The sequence below is a fragment of the Aplosporella prunicola genome, assembly GCF_010093885.1.
Source record: "Aplosporella prunicola CBS 121167 unplaced genomic scaffold K452scaffold_92, whole genome shotgun sequence".
In the NCBI taxonomy this organism is placed as follows: Eukaryota; Fungi; Ascomycota; class Dothideomycetes; order Botryosphaeriales; family Aplosporellaceae; genus Aplosporella; species Aplosporella prunicola.
The window spans coordinates 7,922-29,853 of record NW_022983620.1 but is presented as its reverse complement, the minus strand read 5'-3'; the positions used below and the strand labels follow the sequence as shown (position 1 = coordinate 29,853).

Here is a 21,932-nt window from a genome sequence, read left to right as displayed (position 1 = left end):
ACCTTCCTTTTTCCTCCCAGATTAACAAATCACATGTAAACTAGTAGCAAAACTCTTAAATAGTCGTAGCCTACATATCGCTCAGGGCGATAGGTTAGGGTAAATAAATACAACTTAACTTAACTTAACTCAATTAATTATAGATTAGGGCATCTAGGTTAGGGTTAAGATTTAATAACATATCGAAAAGCCTAACAGGAATAGACCTAATAAGTTTTTCGCCTAAAGTAGCGGATATCTAAGCCGACTACATTTCGAATAGGATAATATTCGAGTACCTTACGAGTGCTTAATATATAGAAGAATATAGGAAAGACTTTATAGCGGAAAGAAGCAACGTTATTTTATTACTAAAGAACTTACCAGGCAGCTAGAGGGATTAAGACGACGATAGTAACATCTCTACCTTTCTAATTCTCTAAAATAACTCTATCCTAGTATATTACTTTATTCCGTTCGTCGATTACAAGTATAATAGTTAGTCTAAGCAGGCCAAGCCTAAAAATAGATGGCGCTAGATGCATGCCTTCAACGCTCTTCAAAGTCTTGATAAAGTTAAAAAAGCCGCCGCCGTAGATAATTAGAAAGCAAACAACGCCACTATAACGGGATGCTAGAGCAAAACAATCGCCGAGGAACGCTACAGAATCATGTTTAGCCGCCCAGTCGCAATCACTATTCTAATATTAAACTTTGGCAAGCTCATCTGCATACTATCAGTGTGGGGTTTGCTTCGAGACAAACTACTGGTTACCTTAGGTAATGCCATATCATCTTTCATACGCTCTCCCGACGATACCACCCGTGGATACTGTCTCGCAACGAGATACGATATTCAACGCATCTGGACGAAGGCAGTTGAAGCTCAAGAACAACCTGCTGCTATACCATACAAGCCAGTATCGCTACGTTATTACAATGGCGCAGGTAGGCGAGCCTGGTGGATGTGGTCTCTCACGTAAGAACTTTTTCGGGTTAAGACGAGATTCAGCCCTAACAAACCCAAAACAGATACGGCAGTATCCTTGGACTAGCTATCGGGTTCCTCATTAATGGGCTCATGCATTTCCGGAAGCTGGGTGAACTCAGCAATTACTTTTCTTTTCGAAAAATCACTGCCGAAAACCTGGTCATCAGTCCGGCATTCAATCAAGGGCATCCCATGACGCAGTTGGCCCTGCCATTACAGCCAACTTATCACAGCTTACCATTACCGTTCTCGCCTTTACTACCATTAATCTAATCACCCGAATGCGGCTCGCTGCTGAATGGAGCGAGTACGCCTTCCACCGTAAAGGCCTTCGCGTCTCCGACCCGAGATTACACACCCAAGAACGCGGCACATTCCTCTTTCAGCTACCGTGGCGCTTTGCGGTGCCATTACAGGGCTCATTTGGGCTTATGCACATGCTGGCGTCACAGACCTTGTTTCCCGTATTTATTGAGCCTTCAAACGACTTTGGGGATCCAATCCCACATCCACCGTTGTCCATATGCGCGCTAAACCCGATCGCAATGATGACTACATTCGTAGTTGGCGTGTGCATCAGTGTGGCGACGCTTGCGCTATCAATGAAAAGATTGAAGCCGGGTATGCCGCTGGTTGGGAGTTGCAGCGCCGCAATTTTAGCTGCGTGCCATCCTCCAAAATCATCGGATGGTAACTTCGACGAGACGAAGCCCTTACAATGGGGCGCCATACCGCAGGGGCTTCTGGAAAATGAGGAGGAAGGATCGCGTATTGGACACTGTTGCTTTACCAATGGTCCCGTAGAGATGCCGGTACCAGGCGAACGATATGCATAGTTTGTTCTCTTAGCTCGCTTCCTAGATCACTTTCTCTCCCTCCTCCATCTCAAGAAGTACCTGTCAAGCAAACTGGGGTTTATCCTGAAACGAGAGGAAAAGATCGGCCGTACATAAGAATGTTTGTAATTTAAATATCTTTATATTTCGAGACACTTCCTTGTACGTTGCAAACATCAAACAACAAACACATACTTGTTTAGCCGGTCGATTCCAGTTTCTTTCTGTCTATTCAAGTACCTAAGCGCCTAAGTGATCTCAAAGATGTCAAGCAGGAGGCTCATACTCTTACGAACAGCTTGCACAAAAAACATCAACCCCTAAACGTGTGTACATCCACTCCGGCTCAAACGGCAGCTCTTCAGCTTCGTAGAGAAACAATTAATCATGTATTTGAGATAAGAGACTTTGTAAAAACGCATGAGCACCCGAGACATTAAAACCAAGACAATTCGCTACACAAGAGCGACGTTAAGATTCTCCTTTGCGACCGATCACTGCCAATAACTTCCTCAAGGGGGAATATCCACAGTAGACTCGTTGATAAAGTCCTCCATCTCCTTCATCTGCTGCTCATGGATCAGTTCCTTCGAGCGCTGCCACATGGAGCGGTTAAAGCCCGCCTCGTAGTCATTGTAGTCGATAGTGCAGCGGACCCAAGACGAAGTTTGCTTTGCCCTTGAGACCTGGCGCATGCTCTGGGTGACGGCGAAACTGACCAGGCGAACGACTGCAAAGACAAGCGTGCATTGTCAGAAGAAGAGTTTCAAAGTTGTTCAAAGAAAAGACGTTTGAAGGGAGCAGGCAGCTTACAAGATCTGACCGTGTCGGACTGGCGGATGTACTCGTACCGCTCGCACGCAATCATTTTGTTCATTGCCTCTCCGGAACTCTGCTCGATTGTTTTGGTCATGCTCTTCAGGACTGTCTCCAGGGCTTCAATGGTTCGTGCATTCACGCCCACAAACCCAGCCAAGACGGCCCTAATGAGCTCGCCGTGAAACTCTTCGACGCGGCATTCGATAATCTTGGAATGGTTGACATCTCGGCTGATTGAAAGCCTATGTAATTGTGCATTTAGTGATTCTGTCCGGGAAGGGGGAAAAGCCGGAGTGGTTTTCCTACGTACCATGGCGTGGTCTTCATGTGGTGCACGCCGACTCTGGCGCAATAAGCACTTCGTCGGATACGGGACTGCATGCTGGAGTCTTGCGGCATGTCGGGATGACTGAAGACGGTGCGCCACCAGATCAGGCTTGCCCAGCTACGGTAGTCCTTGATGTCTTGCATGTATTCCGCCAGCCGCTGCTGCATCGAAGTGGAAGGCTGGTCGGGGAAGTTGCAGAACCAGATGGACGGGAAGCTATCCCATTCCTCTTTGGCCTTTTCAGCAATTTCCTTGTCTGAAAGAGTAGACCTGCCAGCAGCTTCCATGATGCCATCGTAGGTCATGGGCGGCTGGGGCCCGAGACCTGGGTTCAGGTCGACGAGTTTGCCGAGGTCAACGGGTTCGGGCATGATTATGGATTGGGGAAAGAGGAATGTTGCCTCTGCTTTCGACTTTGCAAGGTTGGAACTCGTTGTGAGATGAGAAGATGGTTTGAGATGGAGGAGCAGGGCAGAGCGTCTGGTGAACTTTATAGACTTCGACTGCACTACCATGCCAACAATCAAGTCTCCTCACGGGAAACTTGGCATTAACTGACTAGTTAGCTACTCGTCAGGTTTTCTTCTGTAAGAGGTGATGCAAAGTAACACGAACCGGGAAGAGAGCGGGGGAAATTTATAATATGCCACCGAGCTTTGGGACAGACTATTGCCTTGCCATACCGGCAATCGATGCGGGGTCCATGATGTTGCGTGAAGCTGCGTTCATGCCGCACAAACCCCTCATGCAGATAACCCTAATAGAGATACTGCGAAACATTCCGATCCGGTGCATAGCTGCGTATAAGGGGAAGGAGGAGAAAGCCCCTCCCGTAGCGTAGTACGAAGGTAGCAAAGATATTTCTGCTCCGCTCTGAATTTTTGTCATAACTGAGGGGTCGTTTGTCCCACATGGCAAGACAGCGGGTTTGTGATTAGACTTATAGCCCCCGAATCGCTGATGTGTTCCAAGCCAGAACTTACCCCAAGAAGCTCCATCTTCTACCCAGCATGACCTCCATCGTTGCGCAGGACCAACCAAGCGTAGAAGTTGCCGACAATCTTGTCCGCAGCGTCAAGGAAGGAAATGACCCTCAATCAATCTTCTATCTCAATCCCATCTCAGCAGAGAATCCTGCTACCCGCCTGGTGGGCCTCTGGACCACGCTCCACTTTTGGGCGACCAGAATCGAAAACACAGTCTCGAGCAACCTTGGATTTGACGACAAAGGCCTTCAGGCAAGCTGGGATCGAGCTGCATATCGTCCCCGATTATTAGATCACCTGGCTAGAATCACTCCTTGGTGAGCAACGCCGACGCCCATTTGTAGCTAACCGTGATTAATATCTCGCTTCCAGGATGATGAATGTTCGAGATTTCTCCGAGGCAGGCCAAAATGTAAAGCTCACTGGTGAATACCATCACGACAAGCTTGTCTACCAGCTTGCTATCCGACGATTTCTTGGACCAAGTCTCCCCGAAGGCTTGGAAGAGAGGATGCGGATCGTTGAGAGATACATGGCAGAGACGTTGGTGCTCGGCCAAGACCAACTGACCAAAGTACGTCGGTTCGGGTTGACTTTTCCGATGACGTTACGCCAGGGTCCTTTGGATACACAAGGTTGGTGCTTGTACTCCAGTGGCAGGGCGTAAATGTGGCTGCTAATGCTTTCTCGCAAAGTGATCCGCGTAATGATGATCAGCTTTGAACAGGACGTGGATGGTGACGGAAAGACGTTGGTGATATCGAAGGCGGGTTATGATGCGGGACTTAACACTAGCTTGTTCGATCAGCAGAGGTTCGATCAGGCCATTCTAGACCGTGGAAGGGCGATTGTGACGGATTCCACTTTTGATGTTATTGTCTAAGTATTTGCAAGCATCCACGCTGTCTATCGGGACCGTTACGAGCTAGTACCAATTAATCATGGGTTGAAGTGGAATCATTAATCGATTCTATAGGATGTAAGCAGAGCTTTTGCGTGATGTTGTGACTTGTTACGTGGGACGGAGAAAGTTGAAAGTTATTGATTGAAATTGCTCTCTAACTGGACTTGGTTTTCGACCATGCTTGTGAAGACATTGCTTGTGAAAAGTCACATGCTAACCAACCTGACCTGAGCGAAACCAGTTGCAGGTCACGCCGCTATGACAGTTGACAGGGCAAGGAAGCGTGCGGGCATATGAGCGGCAAAAAGATTTGGATGGCAGGATAGAAAGAAGAGGAGGGCGCGCCTTCCCTCGCGATGTTGGTGCTGTAGCCTGTGATCCCCCCACCTTTGATCTCGTTTCGTTGCACTGCTGCTGCAGGGCAGCATCTGCAGATCCCCCTCAAGCCAAGAAGCCCCCCGACGGGTACAGAACACGACGATGGTGCGAGGTGGCACCAGCGAAGTTGCAAGCGCGGGGTGCGGCAGGGCAGCCTGGCGGGTGCAGGGAGCTCAATTTTCGCCGTACAGCCTCGAGCATCTCCGGCCTCGAGCAGCCTTTCACGGCGCCAGCAACGATGCACTTCATCGACACGTCGACTTGGAGCGGCAGGCAAGCCAATGCCGACTTCCGCCTCCGCTACTGCCATGATCAGGACCTGATGCGACGACGACGACACCAGCCTTGACCTTCTCGCGCCATGGCGGGCGGCACCTAACCATCTCCGCAGCTCCGCATCTCTGCATATCCACTGACAACTTGCTTCCAGCCCGACTGCAGCACACTCCGATCCGATAACTTCTTTGACCTCTGGTCCTGCTCCTGCCAGCCAATGGCGACGACGCAGCCGTCGACCTCCAGCCTGGCGCCGGCTGGTTCCGACGCGACCGCAGCAACGTCATCGGCCTAAGGATCTCCCTCTTCGACCATGACAGCAGCTCTTGGCCAGCCGCATGGTTGACGGCAGCATGCCATGACAGCCACATACGCCCTCTGCTCCTCCGGCGGCTCCGACACAGTCTCCGAGATCGCTGCAGGTCTTCCGCGGCTTGGAATACATTGGCATACACACTGGGAGTGGGAGTCATGCTTGGGTCACACGGCTGCGAAAAGACTCGATGTCAGCCGGACGGCGAGGGCGGCGTGCAGCACAGATCGTCTTCCTCCAAATGCTTTGGGCATCGGAAGGCAATGATCTTGGACAGCAACGCGCAACCACCTCTCTCCGGCCAGCGGCACGCTCTCGTTTGTCGTGCCACATGCCCTCTCCGACACAACATCACGCAATGGTAATGCCAGTCTAGCTTAGGACGTCGACGATAATGGCACTTGAAGTCGCTATGCTAGGAGCAGGGTGGGAGCCTGGCGTCAGGCTTTGGTTTTGACTCACTGATCTTCTGCCCCGCCGGCAGCAGGACGGCGGTCTGGCATACGACACCGGCTCCAGCATCATCAGCAGGTGCCGTCGCTAACTTAAAACAGGACGTTTTGGCAACGGTCGCAGTATCCGTTCTCACCTCGCACCCACACCTCAGTCCTCGCCGACCGCGTCTTCTTTCGGTCGGTTGGACTCCTACATTCCCGACGACCCTGCGCCACGTCATGCTTCCGACTGTGGTGGGTGGCACTCTGCAAATGTGTTGAGACACTGGCAAAGCAAACTGTTCCGACCCTGTGGAGACACCAGCGGTCGCTTCTGATGCTGCTCGGGTCTTCTACCAACTTTTCAGTGGAAAGGGTGCCCCTGATGAATGTTCAACCTGAATACTGGAATATCCAGATGGCGGAGGATTGCGATCAAGGATACTGACTTTGGAGATTCACCATTGGGAAATTCTTTTCAAGCCAATCAACTCGGCGCTGAGAGAGGATAAGACGTAAGTAGATATCACCCGCCCTGGACGGTCTCGCGAGCAACATTGCTTACGTTGATAATCTGATACTGACAAGTACAAACTCCATTCAGGCTTCATTAAGTACCTTTGCATATTTGCTTCTCTGCAGCAGATGTTCTAAGTCCTGCAAACTGCTTTATAATCACAAAGAGCCCATATGCGTCCTCACTGTAGTGTTTTTAGACAGATCTGCTTGGCGAAGGATCCCCCCCGGTTGTATGCGACGGTGGACGTGGATGTCGAATGCTATGTGTTGTATGTTTGGTACAGGAGTAGAACACTGGTGCGTTGGAGCGACAACGGAGCAGGGGTATGTATACAAAGCAGAAACGCATTTTGATTATAGAAATAAAGGAAGGCTTGAATAAAGAGTTGATGTTTTACAAAGGCGGAGCCATTCAAACAACTCCTATCTCAGACACATACAACGTTTCTTTGGTGACAGATCTCTCGTGTAAAATCAAACCAAAGGAAACTCTTGAAGTTTATACTGACCTTCTCGTAAACCCTTCATGGCCTCACCATACATGAGGCCATGAACATCTATGAGTTTTAATTAGCTGACCGGGATCTCTTGAGGACTTCAAAAACATCGTAGACTTACACGCCTCGGCAATGAATACTTCCCCGTTTAGCACTTTCTTCAAAATAATCGGCTTCGTTCCACCTTTAACAACCACCACGCGTGCACCAGGCTCGACTCCTTCCCTATCCATGCAAGTGCCAATAAAACCTCTCCTTGTTAGAAAAAATATGAGGTTCTTCGAAATCGCACTTAGGAGCCGTAAAGGGATGGAATCTATAAAGTCTGGGGCATTTGCAGATGCTGGTGCCACATTTGTTCTGTTGCGATATCTTTTCCAAGCCATGAAGTTGTATACGTGTTCCTCAACGGTGGCACTCTCCACTTCAAGAACATAATCGAAAATTGTGCTCATAAAAGCGGTCACAAGATCACCGCCCCCGACATATTGTTCTCTCTCGTCGTAAGCGTCCCAGGTTGCTGTTTCCCATTTATCGAATGTTTCATAATATGCCGAGGAATTTATTAGAGAATCCGGTATTGGTTGCAGGGCCACTGAAATAGTATCCACTTCCACGCCGTGTAGGACAAGCACTCTCCGATTCGAAATTAAGTTGTAGATTGCTGGACAATCGCCGCACGCGTAAAACTGAATTGAATCATCATTTTTTTGAAGTGGATCAAAAATGGAAGGGGACTTTCGATCCATTCTTAAATCCGGAATTTCTGGTAAATCCCATCTCGGAACCCAAGAAGGGATGCCGAGTAATGGCTTTGGAGAAGCTCCACTGCGGTATAGGAACACGAAATGTCCAGTTCGCTTCGCAAGAGCGATTGCCAAGTCTATGTAGACGTCTATAGTCGACTTGTCGTAATCTGGCTTAAGACTCGGAATTTCGTCGCGAATAAGGGCGAGTGGGGCGTATACTCGATCTCGGTCTTCGCTAGCATCACGCCCGGAAAGGCTACCCAAAGTCCAGAGTAGCTTATCGACAGATTCCCATATAGATTTGTGCCACCTGACTCGATAATCGCGTAGATTACTGCTGACAGGGGAGATGTGTGGGCGTCCTATGTTTTTCATGTCGTTGTCCATGTCGTTGTTTATCTTGAGAAGCCATAGCTGTATTATTTGTTGAGCGCGATCAAATACCTCCCAGTTTATTCGTTTTGTACCGCAGAGTAACTCCAGGTCAGACGCTAGTACAACTTCCTGGAATACCCATAATCGCTTCCACCACGAACGGCTATCCATGCATTTGATAGCCTCCTTAAGGCATCCAAAGGCTGGTAAGATTCTTACCGAGTAGGTGTCGAGAAGTTGATCCACAACAGTTTGAAGTTCTGAGTTTCGTTTTCTTCCAACTGTGATATAGCTGTCAAAGATGCGACCCCAATCGTGTGGGCCAATTTCCAAAGAAAGCTCGTCTTTTCCTAGATCCTGCCAAAAGTCGATAACTAAATCGGAATCTTCGGCGGCTGGACCCAACCATACTAGGACTTTCTTCGCGGCAGAATATATTTGACCCATCATTTCCACCTGACTGTTACGCTCTGGGATATCGTTTTGGTTAATGCAAATCGCATCAATCCAAATTTTGATTTCTTCGTCTCGCCTGCGAATTTGATGGAGCGCCGATGAAAGATTCTCCCCGACGGGGAACCGATAACCATCCAACGAGATTGATTTCTTCGAGTCTTGTTTGCCCCATGTGTATGACAAGCAAAGATAATTGGGTCGATTCTCTAAACTTCTCGTTACAAGTCGGCCACGAACGGGGGAGTCTAGAGAGCCATTGTTTGGGCTGAGTACCAAAATACGAATCTCTTGTTTCTGGGGGTTTAAACGACAATATTGGAAGTCCGTCACCATAATTGACGCACGTTCCAGCTTTACGCTAAGCGCTTGCGATTGGATCCGTTTCAGAAGACGGTAATGATGGCGGACCTCCTGCGTATCTAGCTGGTTACAGCATATGAAGTCCACCCAGAGATAAGTAGATCTGTCGTCACTTCGACACTGCTCCAACGCTTTCCCCAAATGGCTTGGTCCGAGAAACAAGTGCCTGTCGATTATGATTTGAGCAGTTTCATTTCTTTTCAAAGTCTTAGGTCCAAGAAATTTGAGAACGGTGTATTCAGGAACATTCAAATCATTGAGCGAAATATGATGTAGACGGTATTGTGGCTCGGCTTGGGTCAGTGGCTGCTCCTTCCTTGACGGTAGTCCCAGTAAGCGTATTGATTCGTATGCTTCAGACAGTGAAAGAGGCCTGTAATACTGGAATGCAGCGTTCTGAGCCATAGCGAGAGGTCGGTAATATACCGTTGCCTTTCCGGAAGGAAATCTGGGGCCAAAAGACATCCCAATGATAGAAACCACATAGTCAATGTTTGCCGTTAAGGACCTCGGTGATATACGTTCAACGCTGGATGGAACCCAAAAAAGATATCGTTCCACGCTGCGCCTTAACTCTCGTAACGTATCAGCTGTTGTTTGGTGTACCCGAACTTGTTGGCCATCTAGTTTGATACTGCTGTCTAGTGTGCTGCTTCGGATCTCGTTGATACGATTGTCCTGAAACACCATGATGTTATGTGTGTTGGTATTGCAGATATTGGTCTCGGTCAAAGTGCTGTCTTTGAAAACAATGGTAAACCGCGGATAGCCTGAAGGTAGGATGTTGACTGTTTTACAGTCAATGATGGCGTTGGGATCCCTCGATGGCCTTAATAGAACCAATGTCTTAGGTGGTTTGCAGCTAGGCCATTCGATGATTTTGTGATGCGATGGTGTGGGATAGATTTTGAAACCCGCCTCTCGATTCCCGCAGCGGCAATAATCCCAGGCTGCAATGAACTCTGCCCGATCGATGATTTGGCGCAATATGTGATTGTTTCTGTACATGCCAGTCTCTCGTCCGAGAACCCCTCCTGGTAGGATGTATCTTGGTTCGTCTACATATCGAAGTTGTTCCAATGCTTTGTGGACAGCCGAAGGCACTGAGAAAACATTTCCGTTCAATTCAATAGGGGTTTCGTTTCCATCGCTGATGCTCTCAGGGGGTTCATCAAGGGCGGTGAACTTTGGGAGTCGGTCGAGTTCTGCAAGGTAGGTACGACATAAAATTGGTGAAAAGGAGAATGTTGAACAGGGCAATAATTTTATCAGAAATGCAATTTGTGTTTCCATGATCTTTTCTGTTGGGAGAATGTGCGCGGTTGAGCATAATATGTGAAGTTGATAGCATGTGAAAAATATATTTTTGGTTAGAATACGAGCTGATGTTGATCTATGTCTGCACTGCTGCCCGAAAGCAAGCAAAACCAATAGAATAAGAACACGCTTAAAAATAGACGCTTCTCGTATTAACCAAGTACTAGTATTTGTGGTTTACTTCAATTCGTCGCTCAATAGCCAGTAAAGGAAGGCCACACTGATGCGAATATGCTACGTGATTCCAACTAACCCAATTTTATTCGGGGCAAGCATCGGATTGCGAGAATTATGCATTATCAGATACTCATTCCCTAACTAGTGAAAGCTGGAATACCTGGCTAGACTTGGTTGGTGGTTTAATAGCCTTCGGCATTCGAAGGCGTCCTCCACTCCCCTCAACGTCTTTATCCCGCCTGTTCATCTCCACCAGCTTTAAAGCTTGTTTAACATTTTTTAAAGGCTTACCCATACCTCTTAATACTCTTTCATACGAAAAATCTTCTGTGTCTAATTACTTCATCCTTCATCTCTATATCCATGGAGCAGGGCACGTCCAGTCCGAGCCAAGACTATGAGGTTTTCAATCAAAGTTTTCACAACATGATCAGCGATATCATCAGTAACAGCGCAAGCGGAGAATCTAAAATTGTCTACAAACAAGATGACGGAACCAACGACGATGTGGAGAAGGCGGATAGAAACAAGACGCCAACTTCTGAAACGTCGAAGACAGACCTGAAATCACCTTTACAGATTCCATCCGACCATTCTTCAAAGCCAAAACCGCAAGTGCAGGCAGAAGTTCCACAAGAAACCTCGAATGAGAATGTTGCGACAGATTTAGATGACGCGGATTTGTCGGAAAGCCCAGGAAATCACGAGAATGACAACGAAACAAATACTGAGCCAGGCATGCTGTGCCAGTCTTATAACCTCTATGAAGGAAAGAGTGAATACAGCCAGTGCATTAACTGGGTTGATCAAATTCCATTCGACATGAGGGTGGCTGAAGCCGAAGACAAAAAAGACGGCGCGGCAGTTATAGTGCGCAACCAACTAAATCGGGAGTCTGAAGGAATCAAGAGGAAAACCAAAATCCATTCTATCGTTGTTCAAAGTCCCTTCATCAAGAAGGCTCTCCAGGAAGTGTTACGAGGATATCCTGGTCTGGACCTGGACGAAGAAAAACTTAATTTCAGGTCACCCTTCGAGCCGTTCGTCCACCGTTGGAAACAGTGGCAAAGCGCAATCCAAAAAGAAGGCACAAATTTCGAAGTGAAAGAGCATCTCTCCCTTCTTAATGAGATACTCCGAAACGAGTTAAAGGAGGCACTGGAAAGCATTCGACACTTCGAGATTCATGGAAAAATCACATTCGAGCACCTGTGGTGTATATACAGACCTGGCTCTCTTCTCAGCGACCACGGCGAGGAGGACCGTCGATGTTTATACAGACTCTTAACAGTCAAGCACGTCAAACCCTTCCTTGGGGATGAATTCTACCGTGTAACTGTCAATAGCATTGATTGGGACGGAAAGAGGTTTGGCAATGTTTCAGCATCAGTTCAGCTCCCGGATTTCAAAGGGAGCCGTGGAATTGCTGATTTTGAAGTCTTCCCTCTGGACTATTGCTCGGATCGACAAAGCATTACGCACAAGGTGGTGAGGAGAAGCATGAAGCTTTTAAGCTTATGCGGAACGCACTACCGCGCGTACGCGGCTGTCGCTAAAGATGTGGAAAATAAACCGCTTAATGTTCGTTGGGTATGCCCCGATATGTATTTTGGGCTGACAAAAAGTAGGTGAGAGGTCGAATAGTAATTGATGCTGCTGGATTCGCCTACATCAATCCACAGAATGTTCATCAGCACTCTCCACTATCTATAGAAAGAGATCCCGCCGACAGCGACAATGAGAGCAACGAGCCAGAGGGTGATGGCTATATCATAAGCCAAAGTGAACCTAGACTTGATGAGAACCAATTGCTTATTTGCACATGCTGGATTCGTGGATTTTCAATCGAAGCAAAAAAATGGGGTAACGTCCTCAAAAAAAAACGAAGCTTGCTGCTGCTAATATGTAACTTAGTCCAACTCCTTGTGTTCCATGTTCAGGATATCGCGTGGAATGGGAATGTCTTTGACAAGCTGGTGCTGCCTCTTGGGCAAAAACGGTTGCTCCTTTCATTAGCCAGAACCCAACGAGAAGCAGGGGACACTTTTGATGATGTGATTCGAGGCAAAGGTATCAGTTCCTTAGACTCCAACCTGACACCACGCTCGCTCACATTGTGTTTGCAGGACAGGGAACAATAGTTTTGCTTAATGGTTCACCGGGTGTGGGAAAAACCTTAACAGCAGAGGCTGGTATGATTGTATAAGGTCAACGAAATACGCTTCGCTAACGGTTGTCAAAACAGTTGCCGAAGAAATGAAGGCACCACTATATTCCATCAGTGCCGGAGAGCTTGGTACCCAGCCTGACGTTGTTGAGCAGAGACTGAAGGCCGTTTTTGAGACGGTGCGGAACTGGAGAGCTGTGCTGCTTCTTGACGAAGCAGACATCTTTCTCGAACAGAGGAATGCGCATGACTTGCAGAGGAATAGTCTCGTATCAAGTAAGCCTCAGTATGTTCCCCAAACCAAGTAAGCTACTAAGGTTGCTATTCAGTATTCCTCCAGCGTCTAGAATACTTCAGTGGGACCTTATTCTTGACAACCAATCGTGTCGGTAAGGACAAATTCAACCCATCAGATAAAGCATGCCAAAGCAAGCCAACTGACAGTGCACGATAGAAACATTCGATGCGGCATTTAGCTCGCGGATCCATCTATCATTGACGTATCCTGACCTCGATGTTGCTTCACGGCGCAAAGTATGGTCCAACTTCTTTAGCAACCTTGAGAGAGCAGGGCACAACATTTCGGAAACCCAATTGGATACACTAGCTTCTATCAACATGAATGGTCGTGAAATTAAGAACGCGATGAAGTTGGGAAGCTTCTTGGCTCGGGATGAAGATGGGCCACTTAGCATGGAGCACTTGCGGACCGTCCTGATTGCGATGCAAAAGTGGAAGCTCGAAGAGAGGTCTAAAAGAAGTATATTGAGATCGATTTTCTTTTGATGTAAGGCGTTCAGAGGCAACTTCTATCAAGAGAATTTTGTTCTCCATGCTTCATACCGTGCGTGATGGGGAATAAAATGAAATACAGTCTACCCAGCCAATACAGGGTGGCCAGCACTGCTGCTTTGCAAAACCAGAGAAATTTAGTAAAGAGGATAAGGTCGAGAGAAATATTGACTAACTGACATCCTCAGTTCCGTATCCCGCTTCTCGGCTCTAAGGGCAGAGGTGCAGCTTCATGCATCATGGAGCGCAACAAGGGGAAGCGAGTAGGGCTTTTGCCGGATTCTTCCACCAATATTTTGCGGCCCACTCCACTGCTACCATGCCCATGCACTACATTCTTCTCCTCTTGTACAGCACCTTTAGCCCCACCCTTTCGTGTTTCCGCCTATAATTCCCGACCACGACACCCCACATTCTTGCCGTGCAGCAGTAGCACTTTCAGACTTGTATCATTATTAGGCTTGCATGACTGGCCACCGAAGATTTCCCTTGAAGAAGAAGGTAAGTCTAATTTCTCATGTTGCAGAGATCGTAGGTAGGCACCTTGCGTATATATAAATACCTAGCGAATATAAGGACTAGACAAATTATCAACAGGAGATATAAAATACCTAAGAGTCTTCTGCGCTGGTCGCACTATCTTTTCAGAAACCAAACGCAAAGAGAGCGCGCAGGTCGATGCCGTTCAAGCAAGAACCAAGAGTCTTCCACGCCACCACAAAGCTCCCGCCCCGGCACAGAAAGCCAAAACCAAAAAACAAAAAAGCCCAAACCCCCACTAACCAACAACCCCTCCCTCCACCACCACCAACCTCAGCGCTCCGCGCCGCCAAGGCCCATACACACACCATCAGCCACGCCTACGCCTACGCATCCAGCAACCGCACCCCCAAGCGCGGCACGGAACAGCCCGCCGAGCTAGCCGGGCCAGGCAAGACAGCCGTGCGCGAGGCGCGCCGGCGAAAGGTTAATCGCGAGGTTAATGCGACGACGGCTGTCGTGCGTGCGGGGAGAGGGGTGCGGGGTGCGGTGCGTTTTTGTGGAGTGTGCTTGACTCATGATTTTCGCGGGCATGACTCGTGCCAGGCTGGCTGGCCAGCTCCGGCGTGCTGCGGGCGCGCCGGGTCGCGGTCGTGCCGTGCAGTGCAGACGGAGACGTATGTAGGGCGAGCTGCGGAGGCTAGGGACGGGCACTGGAGCTCTCCCTTCCTCTGGAGCTCTCAGCTCTCAGCTCTCGGGCAGGTCTCACGAATCGGCCGCGACGACCACGGGCGCTCTCCCTCCGCTGGTGGGTACTAGTACCAGCAGCTGGCTCCGAGTCTTAGAGCCATGACGCCTGCTGCGGCCCTGTTTCGCGATGATGAGAATGATGGCAGCCCTAAGATCGGCGATAGCTTGCTCCGATCCGATGCCAGCTTTGCGACGCGGCGATTTGGACAACCACCCACCAAAACGTCTTCGACCACCTTTTCGTAGGTGGTTGCTCGTCCAGTGATTCTTATAGAGTGCGTTGGTGGCATTCGATTCCTACCAATATCAAAGAATTTGCGCGCCCGCGCCCCCCGCGCGAAGCGAGTGCACGGACCAACCCACCATGGAAGACAATATCGAGGTGCAAGGAGGTAGAGTAGTAAAGCGGAAGGCGGTATCGCCGGTCGCAGCATCACCAGCGAGGCTCCTCCGCAGTAGAGTAGGGTCCCTAGAACTTAGGGACAGTGAACGGTACCCCCGTCGGGCCACAGGGCTCGCTGAGGCAGGAATTAAGCATGGGATAGACCAGCTCTTAGACGCGGTCGCCCGACTGGAAAACCTAGCGGAAGAGTAATCTACAGCGATTAGACAGCTCAAGGAGATACTCCTATACCAGGAGACGACCTCCAAGGAGCTTTATGAGACCGTACAGGGCCAGAAAGGCCTTATTGACGCGCTAACGGCAGAGGTTAAAATTCTCCGCTTATCGCAAATTTCCAATGAAACAGCCCGGAAAACGTGGGTAAAGAAGGCTGAGAAAGCGCTCGCGCAGGCCTAGAAACCGGCTACCCGTAGCTATAGCGAGGCGGCGAAGTAAGGGGGTACCTAAACCGCTAGATAGACGCTCGTGGCCCGGTAGGCTAAGCCTACTAAGGCAGGACTATAAACGGACGCCGAATCAGAGGCTACGGTTATAGTAGAAGCGTAGAGAGCTAAGGTAAAGGTAGATTATACTACCCTTAAGGATAAGGTCGCGGTGGCCCTAAAAGCTTATAAGTCGACGGAGATGCTGGAACCCTAGTATATTAGAGCGCGACCAGCTAACCGCTTTAATATTATCTTTAAAGACCGTAAGGAGGCTGAGATGGCGAGAAAGCACCCGTCTTAGGCTAAGGAAGCTATCCTAGGGGCTACGGTACGTAGAGAATAGTGGTTCCTAGTTAAGTGTGATAGTGTTCTTAAAGAACTCGTTATAGCTGAGGACGGGAAAGCTATCACCGAAAAGGCCTTGGAAGCCTTTACTAAGGAGAATAGCTCCCCGGAACTCCCGTGTATAGCTAAAAAAGCAGCGTGGTTATCTAAACTAGGTAGTAAGAAGGAACTAGGCTCTATAGTAGTATAGCTATCCTCCCGTAAAGCGGTGGACCACCTCCTCCGTACCTAGATTATACGGTTCAGGTCGTCCGCGGCCTTTTACTCGGAATTCGAGTAAACTAAGTTCCAGGAGCTCCCGTGTTTTAGATATAACACGTATAGGTATAAACAGAGTTACTATACTCGATCGAAGGTCTCTTACGGAGTATACTCTAGGGAATACTAAACACGCTTCTATAAGAACTAGGCGAACCCTAAATACCCGGCCTGTAAAGGCCCATACGCAGTCTTCGATAGGAAATATACCCTCTACCCGAAGAATAAGACTAGGACTAGGGAGGTCGAGATAACCGACGCCGAGGCGGGAGAACCCTAGCCCGACGCTAGTTAACCCGACCCGGTATCTAGCGAGGCTAGATGTTAAACAACCTTAATATGCTATAGCTAAATATCGGGAAGCGTAGGGAGGCTTAGCTAAGCCTCCTTAACGATACTAAAACGGCACAGTTCGACATTCTAGCTATAACGGAGCCGTACCTTTTCGCCTTCTAAGGCGAGACGCAACCAAGAGTAACTACCCACCAACAGTAGGCGGCCTTTACTCTATCAATTAATAGAGAAGACGGCTATGTCAGGCATAGGTACCGGGCGCTTATATAGGCCCACACGAGAGTACAGGCCTAAGGGATCCCGGTGCAGTCACCCAATATAGCCGCAGTATTACTACGCTCCCAGCGGGGCCTAGTATTAATATTCTTAGTATACATCCCTAGGGATGGCGCTACAGTCTATTAACGCGAAGACCAGTTAGCGGAGCGGGTACAGTTACTACAAGATACTATTAGTAAAACTAAAGAGAAAGAGGGACCGGACCTAAAGATCCTCGTTACAGGGGATTTTAACCGGCACGACCAGCTATAGGGAGGGGACTACGTAGGCGAGGGGGCCCGGTAGGGCGAAGCTATAGGGATCCTAGATTTTCTCTAGGCCTAGTACCTCTAGTCCCTCTTACTACCCGGGACCGTTACCTAGGAACACTAAAGCCTCCGCTCGAGGTCAACGGTAGACTTAGTCCTCGCGTCCCCCGGGATAGCGAATAGGATAGTATACTACTAGATTTATAAGATAGACTACGGGTCCGACTACCGGGCGATCGAGTCACGCTTTAACGTCTCTCTAACTAAGGCTAAGCCGAAGGAAGGGAGGTACCTATTTAAAGACGTAGACTAGGAATAGATCCGATAAAAGTACGGGCTATAGCAGTACCCGCAAGAGCTTAGCTCTACCTAAGAGATCGACACCGCAGCCGAAACGCTAGTATAGGAGGTTTAAGGGGTTATAGAGATATATATCCCGAGGGCCCGCCCTTCTCTATACGCGAAGCGATAGTAGACCCGCGAGCTTACTAACCTACGCTAGTAGGTTACGCAACTACGGAACCGGGCAACGCAAATAAGACGTAAAGGAATCCCAACGGAAGCGATCGTAGAGTAGTTAAAGGCCGCCCGCCGAATCTACTTTAGTAAAATCGACCGCTAGAAGCGGATTTACTAGAAAGAATTCGTTAACGACCCGGCTAGTTTATAGAAAGCTAATAAGTATACGCGAGTAGAAGCGTCCGGGGGCTTAGTTCCTACCCTCTAAAGGGAAGGAGGCGCAGCCGAAACGGACTAAGAGAAAGCCGAGGTGCTACTAGAGAACTTCTTCCTAGTATAGCCCTAACCGAGCTAGGGACTAGAACTAGGTTAGCTATAGGAACTAGTTCGCTAGGCCCCCCTCGGAGACGAGGAGGTCCGACTAGTAGTATTCTAGGCGAACCCGCGAAAAGCCCTAGGAATAGACGGCCTACCCTTTAGGGTCTAGCGGGAACTGTAGCCGATCGTAGGCCAGCGAGTCTATACCCTATATAGGGCGTCTCTTAACATAGGCTACCTACCGAAAGCCTGGCGCACGGCGCGGATCGTTATACTAAGGAAACCTAGGAAACCCGACTACACGACGCTAAAGGCCTATCGCCTAATTTCGCTGCTACCTATAATTAGCAAGGGCCTAGAGGTAGTCGTAGCACGTAGGGTATCCTACCTAGTTAAAAAGTACTCCCTACTCCCTAAAAACTATTTCGGAGCAAGGAGAGGAAGGTCCGGCGAAATAGCACTTAACGTACTTAATAAATAGATCTACGACGCGTAGAGACGCCGTAAGGTACTCTCCCTAGTTACGTTCGACGTATAGGGCGCCTACAATAGCGTTAATAAAGAGGTATTATATTAGAGACTAGTAGAACGCCGCCTTCCTACTACTCTAGTTTAGTAGGTAGATAGCTTTTACAGCGAGCGGAAGGGAGCCGTAATAGTAAACGGATTTATATCCCTACTCTAGGAGATACGCTATCCGGGGTTACCGTAAGGCTCCCCCCTCTCGCTAATTCTATACATCCTATTTAACGCCGGGCTGGTGGACTAACCTATTACTGTAAAAGGCGGAGCCCTTAGCTTTGTAGACAATTACACGGTATAGGTCGTAGGTCCGTCGATTAGCTATAATATGGACCGCCTCTAGTAGGAGGTTATACTATAAGCCGAGCAATAGGCGGAAAGCAGCGGAGCTACGTTCGATAGGGGAAAAACGTACCTTATCTACTTTACGCGTCTAGACCGGACAAGAGACGCCCCGCCTAAGGACCTCTAATTTAAAGGTAGGGAACTTAAAGCCGAAAAAGAGGTTAAAATCCTAGGGGTCCTCCTAGACGAGAAGCTAAAAATAAACGTATATATAGCCGCGGTTACAGCTAGTGCGCTTAAAAAGGGCCTCGCTATAAGGAGACTTAAAGGGGTTCGCCCGCGGGGTATACGGCAGCTCTTCTAAGTAGTAGTATACCCGACTATAGATTACGTAGCCTTAGTATAGTATAGCCTAGGAAGGCTAGGAATAGGCCGGCTTATCGCGTAGCTGGAACGAATCTAACGCCTTAGGGCCTAATCGATTATTAGGGCCTTCCGCACGGTAGCGGTATTAGTCGCCTAGGTAGAAGCCGGCCTCGTACCGGTAGAGACCCGCCTTCGGGCTAAAGTCTCTAAACACCTCGCCGGGGTATACTCGTTGCCTAGTACTAATCCGCTAAGGGAATGTATTACCCGATAGGCTAATTAGAGGGACGTGTTCTTATCGCCTCTTTAGCAGATAGGACTACGGTACGGGGACCTAATCGCCCCTACCCGCGCCCCCTAGATGGAGACGGTGTAGCTATGGGAAGAACCCCCCTAGAGGACTAGATAAGTAGATATTACCTTCCTCGATAAAGCTGAGGCGGGGAGGTATATAAACGAAAATAGGGACATCGTATAGACGGACGGGTCCGTGCGGAATAGACTGGTAGGAGTAGCGGCGGTAAGGATGTTACGGGGAAAACTATTTACCGTCCGGGCCGAGACGATCGGACGGAGTAAATCCGTCCTAATCTGGGCTGTAGAGCTCTAAGCTATCGCGTAGGCGATTAAGGATATTAAGGATAGGAGAATAGGGATGATAGAGGTGAGAATAAGAGTAGAGAAGGATAGGAGAGTACCGTGGATTAATAGATATACGGTATAGGTAATCTCGGATAGTAGAGTCGCCCTTAGGCGTATAGAGAAAGCCGACCCCTAGGGGTCGGGTTAGTGGCTGGCCGGCAAGATTAGGCGGAGAGTAGAGTCTTGTCGGGCTAAAGGAGTGGATATTAAATTTACGTAGATCTAAGTATATACCGGAAGTATAGGAAACGTCGCCGCCGATAGTATAGCGAAAGAGACTACGAGGCAGGGCCTAGCCCCGACGCTTCCCTTTAAGGAGAGGCGGAGGTGCAGGGCGAGCGTTCTTAGCCTACTTTAGTAGAAGATTAAGGAAGAGCGGGGAGTAGCGGAAGCTAGACCTATACTATAGGGCGGGTATCTACGTCGACTAGATGCCGCCTTTCTAGGTAAGCACTAGCCGTAGTTATATCTAGGCCTTAGGGCGGAACAGGCCAACGCCCTCGCTTAGTATAGGATAAACTATACACACCTATAGGCTTACCTCTCCTAGATTAAGAGAGCGGAGTCGGTAAAGTGCTAGTGTAGACTAGCGGAGGAGATAGTTTAACACCTTATTCTTATATATCCCCTATAGGCGTACCTGCGAACGGAAATCCGCTCGGTAGTAGGGAACCGATAGGGAGATATATCCTTTCTACTAGGGGGGAGAAGTAGAGCGGAGGATAGGTAGACTAGGAAACTAGTAGATAGGCTAAGGGAAAGTTAGAAACTAAGCGTTAAGATAGTCTAGGCAGTAGTATAGTTTCTACTCGCTACAGGCCGGTTCTCTAGCCAGCAGGCCCTCTAAAAAAGGGCAGGATTTCTTTATATATAGGCGTTTAGGTAAGACTAAGAAGTGTTATGTTTATAGTAGGTTACGTAAGGATAGCTTATAGGTCCTATAGAGACCTGCATAGCTTATAGAAATTAATTAATTAATTAATTAATTAAGTAATTAATCGGGCAGATCCGAACTTACTAACTAAGGCCCGACCCGGGCTAATACTACTAGCAAAAGAAGGCGCATAGTACACATAATACCTTATCGTAGTAGTAAAGCCTGTACCGCCTTAGCGCGGCCGTAAGGCTAGGCTCTATTACAATAGCGTCCACGCCTACTAGACGTAAATTCTCTTACCGGTGGTTAAAGCGCAGACTTAGCACAGCGTCTAAACTATAGCTTTAAACCCTAGTACCGAATCACGTGTACGACGCCAGTCAACGTCTACTCTACTAAGCACAACTAGAATCACCCGGTCCCAATTAGCTGCTCCCTATAAGAACACAAGAGAGAGACGCTACGAGGCGAGCCGCAGGCTTAACTAGGATATAGAAGACGAAGTTTACGTAATCTCTATATAAGACGGCAGCTCTAATAGCCACACCACACAGTCTACACCAGCAACCCCTCAAGCTAAGACTAACGTAAACAATAAAATACTAGCCCTACTAGTATCCCAACAGCAAGAGGTTATCTAACTCCTCTAAAAGGAAAGAGCCGAGGCCAAGAAGGAACACCAAGATCTTACTACAATAGTTCAAAACCTAGCTAAGCAAGTTAAAAAACTCGAAAGTAAGCTTCAGTCTCAGGCCGTAACAAACCAAAGCCAACCCCTAACCTAGGCAACAGTTACAGCCTACGGTATACCTCAAACACTACTAGCGTACAACAGACAATCGGGTAATAACCCTACGATAATACTCATCGACGTCCTACTAACAGGCCCCGACTAGACCTCAGCTAACGGCTTCACCCGAAACCTACCTACTCTAATAGTAGTAAACCTCATATCCGAGGCACTTAAGAGCCAGGAACTAACCAAGCAAATAGAGGTTCTAGGAGCAAAAGCAACAAGACAAGAATACCTCATCCGCTTTAAAACCGGGGAAGCCAAACAGTTAGCCATCCAGAACTAGGAATAGACTATAGTATTAGGAAAAGACATAAAGATCAACCGCCTAAGGTTTAGAGTAGTAGTCCACCGTACTCCAACAGGCGAAGTCCAGATAGAAGAAAAGAAAGAAGCGATCTAAAAGATTACCCGTAAAAATAAGCTTCTAGATATAAACTTCAAGATTAAAGATATAGCCTAGATAAAAAAGAAAGACACCCCGCTCGGCCACTACGCGTCCCTAGGTATCTAGTTTAACACCGAAGAAGCAGCC

At 48.4% G+C, this 21,932-nt stretch overlaps 9 protein-coding genes across 9 annotated transcripts; 5 read left to right on the top strand and 4 right to left on the bottom strand.

Annotated features, from left to right (window-relative positions):
* Positions 1-650: 650 nt before the first annotated feature.
* On the top strand, positions 651-1,806 carry K452DRAFT_239053 (uncharacterized protein; the record flags this gene model as incomplete). Its single annotated transcript, XM_033537694.1, has 3 exons — positions 651-813; positions 932-1,041; positions 1,138-1,806. 3 exons carry the CDS (start codon positions 651-653, stop codon positions 1,804-1,806), a joined length of 942 nt encoding a protein of 313 aa, XP_033391334.1.
* A 512-nt stretch (positions 1,807-2,318) lies between these two features.
* On the bottom strand, positions 2,319-3,324 carry K452DRAFT_303423 (uncharacterized protein; the record flags this gene model as incomplete). The annotated part of the gene is made up of 3 exons (XM_033542718.1): positions 2,319-2,536; positions 2,620-2,867; positions 2,936-3,324. The coding sequence occupies 3 exons, from the start codon at positions 3,322-3,324 to the stop codon at positions 2,319-2,321; spliced, it is 855 nt and encodes a 284-aa protein (XP_033391333.1).
* On the bottom strand, positions 3,247-3,894 carry K452DRAFT_293095 (uncharacterized protein). The gene is made up of 2 exons (XM_033541500.1): positions 3,569-3,894; positions 3,247-3,507 (listed from the first exon to the last, which is right to left on the bottom strand). Exon 1 carries the CDS (start codon positions 3,839-3,841, stop codon positions 3,620-3,622), a length of 222 nt encoding a protein of 73 aa, XP_033391332.1. The 5' UTR covers positions 3,842-3,894; the 3' UTR covers positions 3,247-3,507; positions 3,569-3,619.
* Positions 3,895-3,899: 5 nt separating this feature from the next.
* On the top strand, positions 3,900-4,966 carry K452DRAFT_322958 (uncharacterized protein). The gene is made up of 3 exons (XM_033544579.1): positions 3,900-4,256; positions 4,312-4,574; positions 4,635-4,966. The coding sequence occupies exons 1-3, from the start codon at positions 3,964-3,966 to the stop codon at positions 4,820-4,822; spliced, it is 744 nt and encodes a 247-aa protein (XP_033391331.1). The 5' UTR covers positions 3,900-3,963; the 3' UTR covers positions 4,823-4,966.
* A 257-nt stretch (positions 4,967-5,223) lies between these two features.
* K452DRAFT_172541 (uncharacterized protein) lies at positions 5,224-6,098 on the bottom strand. The gene has a single exon (XM_033535815.1). It carries the CDS (start codon positions 5,968-5,970, stop codon positions 5,467-5,469), a length of 504 nt encoding a protein of 167 aa, XP_033391330.1. The 5' UTR covers positions 5,971-6,098; the 3' UTR covers positions 5,224-5,466.
* A 2,664-nt stretch (positions 6,099-8,762) lies between these two features.
* Positions 8,763-9,173, bottom strand: K452DRAFT_239048 (uncharacterized protein; the record flags this gene model as incomplete). The annotated part of the gene is made up of 1 exon (XM_033537693.1): positions 8,763-9,173. A coding segment is annotated over one exon (411 nt), but the record flags the coding sequence as incomplete, so codon positions are not given.
* Positions 9,174-11,120: 1,947 nt separating this feature from the next.
* K452DRAFT_330132 (uncharacterized protein) lies at positions 11,121-13,647 on the top strand (the record flags this gene model as incomplete). Its single annotated transcript, XM_033545099.1, has 8 exons — positions 11,121-11,564; positions 11,589-12,284; positions 12,323-12,557; positions 12,609-12,764; positions 12,821-12,886; positions 12,940-13,137; positions 13,191-13,250; positions 13,316-13,647. The coding sequence occupies 8 exons, from the start codon at positions 11,121-11,123 to the stop codon at positions 13,645-13,647; spliced, it is 2,187 nt and encodes a 728-aa protein (XP_033391328.1).
* A 561-nt stretch (positions 13,648-14,208) lies between these two features.
* Positions 14,209-14,952, top strand: K452DRAFT_363059 (uncharacterized protein; the record flags this gene model as incomplete). Its single annotated transcript, XM_033546551.1, has 1 exon — positions 14,209-14,952. Exon 1 carries the CDS (start codon positions 14,332-14,334, stop codon positions 14,950-14,952), a length of 621 nt encoding a protein of 206 aa, XP_033391327.1. The 5' UTR covers positions 14,209-14,331.
* Positions 14,953-16,905: 1,953 nt separating this feature from the next.
* K452DRAFT_239060 (uncharacterized protein) lies at positions 16,906-17,139 on the top strand (the record flags this gene model as incomplete). Its single annotated transcript, XM_033537695.1, has 2 exons — positions 16,906-17,004; positions 17,026-17,139. Coding segments are annotated over 2 exons (213 nt in total), but the record flags the coding sequence as incomplete, so codon positions are not given.
* Positions 17,140-21,932: the final 4,793 nt, after the last annotated feature.

Excerpts from the sequence above, each read along its gene's own strand:
- K452DRAFT_293095 (XM_033541500.1), bottom strand. The coding sequence starts at position 3,841 with ATGACAAAAATTCAGAGCGGAGCAGAAATATCTTTGCTACCTTCGTAC.
- K452DRAFT_322958 (XM_033544579.1), top strand. The coding sequence starts at position 3,964 with ATGACCTCCATCGTTGCGCAGGACCAACCAAGCGTAGAAGTTGCCGAC. Across the intron at positions 4,257-4,311 it reads CTGGCTAGAATCACTCCTTG|GATGATGAATGTTCGAGATT; the intron begins GTGAGCAACGCC and ends TCTCGCTTCCAG. Across the intron at positions 4,575-4,634 it reads GGGTCCTTTGGATACACAAG|TGATCCGCGTAATGATGATC; the intron begins GTTGGTGCTTGT and ends TTTCTCGCAAAG.
- K452DRAFT_172541 (XM_033535815.1), bottom strand. The coding sequence starts at position 5,970 with ATGACTCCCACTCCCAGTGTGTATGCCAATGTATTCCAAGCCGCGGAA.